The following is an 11,582-nucleotide window of genomic DNA, read 5'->3' on the forward strand; positions in this document are numbered from 1 at the left end:
TCAAATTGGACATGATTACTAATTAACTCCCAACCACAGCAGCTTAGGACTTCCTGAATCACATCATGAGTCAAACAAATGCAGTATGCCAACTGAGAGAGTGACAATTTATATTCTTGAGAAATGCCCATCAAAATTTATCTCAAAATTGACTATTTTGCAATGCATACACCTGAAGATTATTTTTTATTAAAATTTGGGAAGAGTGTGGTGTAAAGTCTGTGTCTTAATTTAAAACAGTTCTCAACTAATTACATGGGCACCACTGGTACTCTTTGAGAGAAGGAGGGAGGGAAGATGAACATTACATGTATGACTACTCAGAGCAGAAAAAAAAAAAAGCAGGAGCGAAAGGTAGTTTACTCTCTCCACCAACTCAGCAGTTTTGCTTCTGCACTGCAAAATGTAAACACGTCACCTAGTGTCAGATGTCCACGACTAATATTGCACCCCTGCTCACTAGGAACTGAGCTTGGCTTGCTAATCCATTTCACATGGTTCACTACACAGTGTTAATACACTGAAGTTTCTTGTTATTTACGAGAGTTTGAGCTACATTTGAAACAATAACACGTAAGTAAAAAATCCTTTCCATCTTATTGAAGGCACCTTAAAGCATACAGTATTTTTTTTTCTTTAACAGATTATCTGCAGACTTTTTTTTCTCTTACAATTATTATGTTTTCTATTTTAAAACTTCAGGAAAAATAGAAAAGATTAGAGAACATTACTTCCTTACTTACATGCTGTTACTGTACATAGACTAATTGCATCATATGAAAAAAACACAATCAAAAAAATCCCTTCAGCAAAAACCAACAGCATTAGCTTTTCATTTTAATTTGAATTTCTAAGTATATTTTGAAAAACCTCAAAACTTCACAAGTGAGTAGCAAAAAAAAAATCATTTTGGATACCTACTTTAATAATAGATGGCATTTTGGAGTTGAGATTATCATAAGTAAAATGCAGACGAGTCCTGAAGGAACATTTGTACAGCAGAGGTTCCTGGTAAAATTCAATTTTACCACTAGCATTTCTCTTATCAAGACATACTGTGCAGTCAGAAAAGTTGATCATCTTTCTCAGTACCAGATCGGTGGCTTTTAAAAGAAGTATATAGGTTAAGAAAACATATTGCATAAGAAAAATAAGTTATGCATACATGTTCTTATCTAGAAGAAAACAATACAAGATAGTTGTGTGGTCATTGTTTAAATCATCAGCAAAGTACTTGCTTATGTGACTAAAGAGAATAATTTAATGCGTTACAGACTTTTTCAGCTGAATACTTAAAAAGTGAGGACAAATTAGTTACACCCAATTCAAATTTTCATCCCTTCACTGTACCTTAGATGTGTTTATAAAATAAGAGTATTGCTTCATATGCAAGCATAAAACAAATAAATATTATTCTCGTTATTCTCCCAGAAAGAATCTTGCATATTTTCCCCAAAAGTTTTCTTTTGAACGTTCCAAAGCAAACAAGAGCTATTATAGTGATCTTAACATGAAACAGATTTTGTAATTTTGTTGTATTAGTTTGTAATAACTTTAGCCAGAACAAAGAAATGGGTCCAGTGGTCAGGAAACCATTAATTAAATTCCCCATTCTACCGGAGATCTTCTGTGGGATCTTAAAATACTCTTACTGTGCCCAAATTCCACCTCTACCAAATGTCAGTAAGAACACCTAGACTTACAGGTGAACGTTGGTAATTCAAAGACTGAAACATTCAGATACTGAAGACCAAGATAAAAATCAAAAAGTTGGGCTTTTTTTCCTGAAATGTGAAGCAAAATGAAACACGTCTTGCAATTGGTATGCCATGCTCACTACAGTGCAACACGTTTTACTACCTGTCTAGCCAGCCTGTTTAGAGAATCTTAAGATCATTACAAACAATTGCAACGCTTTAAGATGCTACTGCTCATTCACAAAAATAGAAACAGACTGCCTAAGCACTCACTGCCAGCAGCAAGCACAAAATGAAATGCAATCACAGAAGGATGGCAAGTATGAGCAGAGAGGACTACAAAACGTGTTGTATAATTATCTGTGATCATACAAGTTGCTTTAAGAGTCAATCTATATTATTATAATTGACTTTTCAAAATGAAGGACAAGGGGAAGAAATTAAAACAGGCAGAAGTATCTTACTTCTGACATAAAGAGCCATTTTTATTAGACTTGCAAATTTCTATATGAATTTAAGAGTGCCTCCACTGTGATACCTAAAACCAAAAATATCTACTCACCAGAGATGTCCATAAACGCTCGATCCCAAAACTCATCCACTGTATAGCATTCTGCAGAAGTGATATTGACTGAGAGAACAATATCATCCTCTACATATTTTAATATGAGATTGTTGATCACAATGTTGACATTGTTTACAACACGCCTAATCAAACTCTGAACATAACCTATAAAATAAAACAAATTCTTAGTTATAAGGAAGACATGATGCCAAATTCATTTATTACTGAAGTCATTATTTCCAACTTGTAGTCTTTTTTAAAATCAAAACAAACCAAGTATCGTTGTCCTTTATTTATCCAAAAATCACAGGACTTAAAACATTCAGTGCAGTCAGTCAATCAGCATCCCAGAAATGAAATAAACTATACGAAAAAAAATTGTAAATACTGGGAATATAATATAGCGTAAGAGATTCATTTTTGGTGGCAAGAACCAACTTTCAAACTAAGTAAGAAAACGGAAGACTCCGGATTAGTGTAGACAAAGAATTTTAATGACAGTGACTTTTTTACTTGAAAGATACTTAGAAATAGGTTTGGAAAAGTGAACACCAGTTGCTAGGTTACTTTTCAAGTATGCATATATTACGCCTATTTGCCCCCTCACCTAGTTTTTTTAAAAGTTAACTAAACATTAATATGCCTAGTACTTTTTTTTTTTTCATTCTAAAAGCTAATATATCTACATCATGCTCAGTAAGACCCCTGTGAGGTATAACAAAATCAATTTCTGTCAACAACCCAAATAGTAAGCACCTGCACTGAGGCCTGTTGGGAAGAAATCCATTTAAATTTTTTCAGACGTAATGTGATTGGAAAAGTGATCTCGTCTGTGAATTCCCAGTATGCGGTAAACACTCATATTTTACCGATATGGTAAAGAAATTAAATATTACCCATATTCATGTCTTTTATGTATATGGAATGTAACTATGGAGCTAACTCATTTGTGCTGGAAAAAAAACAAGCCTTAAAATTTCTGTATTTTAAAATTTATAGCATTACTCACATTCTATCTAAAAATACATTTAATACGTGCTATAGAGGTCTAGTTATGTAACTAGGCTGAAAAAAAGCCAGTTAATGATACAGGTTTAAATCCACAGGCTTCCAGAGTAGTTTTTTCAAACTTGCATTAAATAAGACTCATTTACATCAACAATTTTAATTCAAATAAAACTTAAAATGAACATCAAAACATTGTAAAATCCGTAGGAGCAGATTCAGGTTGCTACTTCAATTCTACTCTGCTTTTTCTAGATATTCATCGTTTTCACACTCAAATATTACTTTTCACCTTAGAGTATATGGAACAATTTACCATTACATAAGTGATTTTCTTGAGTTTCACAACTGCAAATTTACACAGTTGATATAAGACGTTTTTCCTTTTTCAGCGTTCAAAGCCTCCAACCACCTATCTTATTAAATGCAAAACATGCTTTCAGCTACCATTAGCAGAATATTTTGATTCTGATCAGGTACATGTCTATGTTTTAAAAGTATTTCGATATTAAAAACTTAATTATAAAACACATATCATGTTTCTTATCATAACTCAGCCTGCTTCATTTTATACTATTCTTAGGCATACATCACCCTTCGAGCAAAGCTAGTTCCAACAGGACAGAAATAGCATTTTAACATCTCCTGCCATCTTAACAGGATTGTAATTGTATAAAAACAAAATCTGGAAAATGTTGTAGACCATTGTCTACAGAAACAGGAAATCCAGAAATGCAGTGAAAGTCAAAATTTTGACAGCTTAGTACCGTCAGATTTCTAACATAATCTGAATTTACCTTTTTAGCTTATCAATCTAAAAAAACTAATGAAAAATATGTGGAATAACTTGTTTTTAGGAATTTTCTCACTGACTTTTTAAAATGGTAACATATTTTTAGGTTATATGAATTCAGAAAACCAGACGTATTATTTCAATAATTAAGGGACATAGGAGACCCACATTCATCACTAGAGTGGTGTAAACCAACCTGTATATAAATAGAAGCCAGCACAAAGCAAAATATTGAAAAAAAAAAAAATTCTATGCTGAATTTTGCAGACTATGTATCTACCAATTATAAAATCATAACCAGTAATTTAATTATGCTTTTAAAGCAAGCTACTAATTTCATTGAAGAAAGTGAAGCTGTCCCTCCACAGGTCCAAAGTTTTTTCAATATTTGCTTTCAAGGGTCTTTCAAAGTTAATCTAATTTACATTTTCCTGCTGTGAGCAACAAAAATATTACAAATCCAGCATCATAGCAGAAAAAAAAAAGCTACTTCTACTGATAGTTTCCAGCAGTATTCAGGAAAAGAGCAACAACACTTTCATCTGTCTGTCTTTTTGCTAGAATGCATAAGAAAAAGGAGCAGAATTATATCTTTCAAATTAAACAGGAGTCACGGATTTGATAAAAACTGTTTCACACTTCGGTGAAGACATTTCCAAACTAGTGTTGCAGTATATTGTTAGAAGTACCATACAGGTACCAGCTTTCTAATTAAGTTTAGCTTCAAATATACTAGAATCAGATTCTCATGAGTGAGGATCAGTCTTTTAAGAAAATGAATTTAAATTGTAATTCTTACTATTCAAAACAAAGTAATAAAAACATCAGCAAGTTCATATATAATACAGTTTAAGAAAAAAAAGGGGGGGGTGTTTTAAATACAAGCGTGAGAAAACAGGTGGGGGTTGCTTCCTATTCCTGTAATTTTTAAAATACAACACTATGACCATCTTTGCCACTAAAATTCAGGTATTCTATGACGAAGTGACTAAAAATACTAGAAAATTTGTAGGGGTAAATTCTCTCCAGAGGTGCAACACAAAATCCACATATATGCTCTTTCCAAATTCTCCAGAACCCAGCAGGCTGCACTGTGCAGTAAGAGCTATGAATGCAGTTTCAGATCCAACCCTCCAAAATATTGTAGCACTATAGTCCACAGAGTGGTCTATTGGTTCAACAGAATTGATATCATCAGACTGGTCACATCTAAACATCTTAATTTAGCAGTGCTCTATTGTTACCAAAGCTACATTTTTAGCTAAGCTCTGCCTAGCTCCATCTCTGAGAACCCAGCAGAGCTAAAGGACAAATAAATCTTTCAACAAATTACAACAGTAGTATGATACCTATATCCTCCAAAGACTAAAGCAAATCTAAGCAGATAACATCTTACTAAAATCGAGGATGCGCAAAGCCATATCCTATACCACAGAGATTAAAATCTTCCTATAAGGAGGCCTCTACTCCTCATGGAGGCTGTTTGCCACATAGAACCTCTATATTAAACAGTGTTATTTATGCATCAAACAACAAAACTAAAACCAACTGTATTTAGAGAACTTCACCACATCGGAAGTAACCTACAGTCCATTCAATGAGGTAAGATTTCACTAATGCTCTCTGAATCATTAGACTTCACTACCAACACACTCTATGCAGTTGAAGGAGGAATGTGATGACAATTAAGGAGGTGATAGTGCCCTACAGTTTCACAGAAGCACAAAGTACATCTACAGAATCTATTAAATAGTAACATAAGAAGGCACCAGATCTAGTAATTTGCTACAGTACTGCAAATGCAATATGTGCAATTCATATGAGCACATTAATCATTAAGAACCACAATATATTCATAAGAGATGACACGCAAACCAATTTTCAATGTGTATGTTGCATCTGCATCTGTGGAAACACATCTTCTGGAACGTTTTAACTTCATCAGATGTCAACATTACAATAAGCAGACCTCTAGCCTTTCACTAAGACTACACCTTTCTGGGAGGTCCACAGATAACACTGACAGAAACAAACCTAAGGAACGAAAATCCTAGAACTGTCACTGAAGGCAATATAATCATACAACTCTTTGGCAAGCCTTTGACTCCTATTGTTCACAGGTGAGACCCAAAGAACCAAACACCAAGGAATGCCAGAGCTAAAGCGCTGTCCATGGTAGGAGACAGTGGATGCCAGAAGTCCTGCAATTCCAAGCCACCAGAGTTTACTGGATCTCAGAGCTTTAAGAGAGCCTCCAGATCTAGCTCCTCAAGTACCCATTCCAAAGCAAGATGATAGTCTGTAATACATAAGGTTCCACACACTAAATTTCAATGTTCTCTTTTGATTCGAGGCAAGTATAAACTTTCCGTTAACAAAAGACAGACAAAAAGCCTAACACAAAACTGTCATGTCTTTAACCCACCTAAAATTACATGCCCCAAGAAGGCAAATGGCAATTCATTCCAATACTCTCCAATTTAATTTTTCTGCACAAAACAACACCTCATACTCCAAATTTCTGTGCAAACTCAGAGGCAATAGTAATCAGATATATAGTTCCTTCAGCATTTTTATATCCTATAAATATCTCCAAGTTCAACTGAGCCAAATTCCACATCAGAAAAAAAAAAAAAAAAAAGTGGTGAACATCTCTACCAGTAGATACAGGACTGACTCTATAAGAAACCTCTCTCAGAATTATTACTCTCATAAAGAGAAAACCTTACCTTTAAAACTATTATAAGAATCTGAAAACAAAATGTCTGAAAACGTACAAGAAAAGAACTTAATGTGAACCACTGAGCAGTTAATGGCAGTAGAAAACAGAGTGATCTGAAACAGGAGAACCAGAGCAGCAGAGGATAAAATCTAACACACTGCCCCTACAGTACGTTTCTCATGCTAATCTATCTTGCGCTATAAATGAGTTCTGTAAATTTAAGGATTGAACAAAATGGAAGGAGAAGATATAAGAACTATATGTTTTATTGCAATTTGGTTCTATTTTATAGTATTCAAGTATTTCACTCACCTTTACATGATTTGTAGGTGGACAGAGATATAATAGTCTAACTTAAGACATTGTGGCCACCTGAATAAAATTTAGATATTTTCTATCACTCAAATACAATCCAGCTTCTGAAATTATGGATTACCTGGAGGTAAATCAGGGTCAGGAGAAGCAGACTGCTGAACTCGTCGTGGTTTTACTGCAGATTTCATGCTTTCCGTGGTACTGCGGTTTGTTGAACTGGAGCCACAACTTTCGTGGTCTTCCTGCTAGAGGAAAAGAAAGCAACTAAGTCAACCAAACAAAAAGAAAATAAAGGTGGGGAGAACAAACGACTTGGTAAAGATTTGGTAAATTAAACTTCTGTTACTGTTTTTCCATCAATTCAATCCTGTACATGCATCTAACTGCAGAAATTATTACAAAACTAGCTGGACAACATAAAAAAATCATTTGCAATTAATACTTTCACTAACTTTTATTTAAAAAAACCAAACACCTCAGTCATTTAATTAAGTTCAATTGAACACATTTCATCTAGCTGCATTTCTACTGAAACGCTGCTTCAGAGACAGCACCCTGCATACTACCAAAACAAATATGAGAAACCTCCGAATTTTATGAGCTTACATGCCTACTCATGAAACCACCTCAGACAGTTCCAAGATGTCAGAATCATGTCCTTCCTAATACAGCTAATTGAAGCTGATTCACAAAGCAAAATATTTTGGCAGACTTCTAAAATAGTAAAACATGGCCCCAGAAAAGGTAAATGAACTGAGGGTACCTGCTCATCTTGAGTTTCTATATAGCTTATTCACCTTAAGGAATTCAGAAGCAGGAAACATGGCTCATAATTAGAGAACATGATACAAGCTTTACAAGATTAAATTCGCAGACACAAGAAAATCTTCATTAGCTGAATTTAGGGTTTTAAATACCCCACTAGTGTTCCCATTACATTCCAGAACGACAGTTTAACTACAAGACTCAAGTACAAGAAAGCCAAGAAAAGTAATGCAAATATTCTTGTAAGTGTATTAGAAGAGCAGGTTAGAGAGGAAGCAAATTCGTACAACTTTTGACCCAAGCCAATTTATCTCTTCAATAGATGTAGTCTTTTGCAGAAAAAAAGCAAAATGCTCTCTGGGTCATAGCACTACTAAGATCACACAATGTGTTCACAAAAAGAAGGGTTTGGGGAACAAGTGTCCAGTAGCGCAGTGAGAAGCTAAAGTAGTCTTAAGCCCTCTAATCACCAAAAAGCAAGTAGTTTAAACTGTGCTGGGCTTTTGTACAGGACAGATTATGTGTTTCCCTGCATGCTGCCTGGCATTTTTAAAATCTCAGAAAAGTTAAAAAATGGAATCTTCACATTACTTGCTTCTTCATGTTTTTTGCATGAAGAATAAAAAAAAAAAAAATTACATTACATGTAACAATACATTTTAAAACAGAGTCTACAACTTCAAAAACAATCGAAGAGAGAGTTTCTTTCCTTCCACTCCATATTTAGAAAAACAGAACACAGAGAGAAATTATCTGATAAAGTGAAAATACCATTTCACTAAGAAAAAAAATGATGAACCATATAATCTTAGCTGGGGAGGGGGGCGGCAGTGAAGGGAATAGAAGGCTGAACTTATCTGGAGAAATTGCAGAAGACAGACCCGTTCGTACATTGGAAGGGTAGAGATAACTTCTAAAAGAAGGATGAGTTACCATAAACGATTTGAGATTTTCCAGTCATTAATATAGTACTGAAACAAGCTGTTGTTTGTTTTTTAATTCGTGGTTATTTGGCCATTTCAGTCATACAGGACTTTCCCATTCCAATGTCTGAAAAAATGAAATGGGTGTTTAGCATCAACTCTGTTTGGAGGCATTTGTTTGCTTTATCACCTCTGACAACCTTCTGATGCTTTTCTTCGAGGAACGTGAGTCTCCTGAAGACACTCTCAGAACTTGTAACTACAGTGCAATTTCATTAGAAAGCCACCACTCTCTTCACAGCATACCTGAGCAATAACGACAGCTTAAGGCTCTTGCTTTATATTTAAATCTGGGGTGACAGAAGCCTCTTCATCAACGTGTATATTTTGTAATCAGAAAAGCTCACCTCTCCTTCACATCTCCAGCTGACTGAGAAAAATTAGATTATAGACTTTTAAGCTAAAATTTTTGAAATAACTTTTAACCATACCCTCTTTCTTGGAAACTAGTTCATATGTAGCATGAAAATATTTTTTCAGATGAGTCACCATACTGCTATTTATGTTTTGAACTTGCAAAAAAAACCAAGATGTCAGAGTGACCAAAGAGCCCAATTAGCACACTTCCTTCTTTCCTGAGCTCACTTATGGATTGTACAGAATGCTGTGGTGCAACTATTTAATTATTTGATCTGATAGGATCACATTACGTTTGCCTTTTAATATTTATGTTGGCTACAAGAAAAAGAAAGGGGGGCCGGGGGCATGGGGAAGGCATTCTGTTTTTGAAGCGTTAACTGTATCAAGCCTGACTACATTGAAGTCTAACTTTTCTATCTGCATACTGACATGACCATGTTTAATGAATCTTCTCATAACTTCATGCGATATCTATGCAATGTTTTAATCATATAGAGTATTACTAACACCTAAAGATGAAATAAGAGTGGTTTAAGCTTTTACCACTTTCAGAGAGTTAGGAATACACACTAGCTCATGGGGTTTGGGGACAGGACATGTTTTAAAGGAAAGGGGCAGAGAACCCTTAAACACTGTTAATTTTGAAAGAAAGTCTCAAATCTTAACCTATAAATAAATTCAATACAATAAGCTTTTTGTATTTCCCTGAGCTACAAGTCTGTTGTGATGGAAAATGGCTGTAATCATTTAGAGCAAGTTGGACCTAAAAGTAATCAAAATAAAAATGCACATGGTCCAAAATGGTGCCAAAATGCAACACATAAATTTTATCTCAGAAATATACCTATGTGACTTAATCCACATGAAGTAACAGAGTATACCTACATTTAAGAAGAATTCAACCTGACCAAACATTTGAAAAAAAAGGTTTTTTAATCTGGGATAACATCCATTCATTTCCTTACATTACACAATTATCAAAAAGGTTTTAGAGCTGCATGGGGGTTTTTTGAGCGTGAAAACACACCATTTTTCACAACAGCTACTGATACTTTATAAAGCAAATGTTGTATTCTTTAATTACCGGAAGATGATAACTGTGGCCATGACCTTATAGGAATTACATTCCTATGTAGACGTATATCCAAAAGCTTTCTGTATCTGCACGCTTCTGCTCAATGTTAACTTTAAGAGCACACTATTAATTTCTCAAACATGAGGCTGTCTCATAAGCCCAGAAGTAAAACATGTTCATTAAAGAGATGGGAAAAAGTTCCAAGCAAACTGCCAAAACTAGCATAATTATGAAACTATTTAACACTGGAACCAACTAGAGTCACACACTGTGTCTAGATCACAGTGATGTCATCAGAAACACCCGGCCAAAAGGCACTAAAACTACTGCACTACCATAAATCCACCTCACACCAGATGACAAACATTTTAAAGTTAAAGTCAAAGTTCTACTGGGGGTGGGAAGAGAGTTACATTCTAAAAGTGCTAGTAACTATAGCTATAGTATGAGATTTGATAAATGCCCGTTCAATTTAGCATTAACAAGGGTGATTCCAAACAACAGTCACAACAGTGGAGAACTAAAAACACTCATGATGTATCTAGAGAGATGATTTTTAAAGAAAATAACACTCATTTACAAAAATATCTTTTCCCACTAGCTTCTGTTATAAGTAAAGCCTAGAAAACTTAAAAAATTTTAACATGAGGTCCTGCTTATAGGAGTTCTTACACAAATGTACCTTGGATCAGGACAAATAGAAGTTTGCACAACCAGGCTCCTTCTTGCCTTTTGGCAGATGTGTCAGCCCAGGTACTCGGCTGAAATATTGTTAAACAGCACTAAGTGCTCGAGCCTCACCGCCCAAGCCACAGAAGGCAAAGGCGGGGACTGGGAGAATGAAGAGCCACCCACTGTGGGAGAACATCAGGTTCAAGACCATCTAAGGCACCTGAAGGTGCACAAGTCCATGGGACCCAATGAGATCCACCCGTGGGTCCTGAAGGAACTGGCAGATGAAGTTGCTAAGCCACTATCCATCGCATTTGAGAAGTCGTGGCAGTCCAGTGAAGTTCCCACTGACTGGAAAAGGGGAAACATAACCCCCATTTTTAAAAAGGGAAAAAAAAAGAACACCCAGGGAACTACAGGCCAGTCAGTCTGACCTCTGTGCCTGGGAAGACCATGGAATAGGTCCTCCTGGAAGCTCTGCTAAGGCCCATGGAGGACAGGGAGGTGATTCGAGACAGCCAGCATGGCTTCACCAAGGGCAAGTCCTGCCTGACTAACCTAGTGGCCTTCTATGGTGGAGTGACTACATCAGTGGACATGGGAAGGGCTACAGATGTCATCTGTCTGGAC

At 35.5% G+C, this 11,582-nt stretch overlaps 1 protein-coding gene across 1 annotated transcript in view; it reads right to left on the reverse strand.

Annotated features, from left to right (window-relative positions):
- LOC103917280 (vacuolar protein sorting-associated protein 13B-like) overlaps positions 1-11,582 on the reverse strand; it is a 297,344-nt gene that overhangs the window by 240,346 nt on the left and 45,416 nt on the right. The window contains exons 3-5 of the mRNA XM_009324398.1: positions 7,219-7,342; positions 2,260-2,427; positions 922-1,103 (exon numbers count right to left, since the gene is read on the reverse strand). Of these exons, the coding sequence (XP_009322673.1) occupies positions 922-1,103; positions 2,260-2,427; positions 7,219-7,342 (474 nt within the window). The remainder of the gene's footprint in view (positions 1-921; positions 1,104-2,259; positions 2,428-7,218; positions 7,343-11,582) is intronic.

Source organism: Pygoscelis adeliae, unplaced genomic scaffold (genome assembly GCF_000699105.1).
Source record: "Pygoscelis adeliae isolate BGI_AS28 unplaced genomic scaffold, ASM69910v1 Scaffold145, whole genome shotgun sequence".
NCBI lineage: Eukaryota > Metazoa > Chordata > Aves > Sphenisciformes > Spheniscidae > Pygoscelis > Pygoscelis adeliae.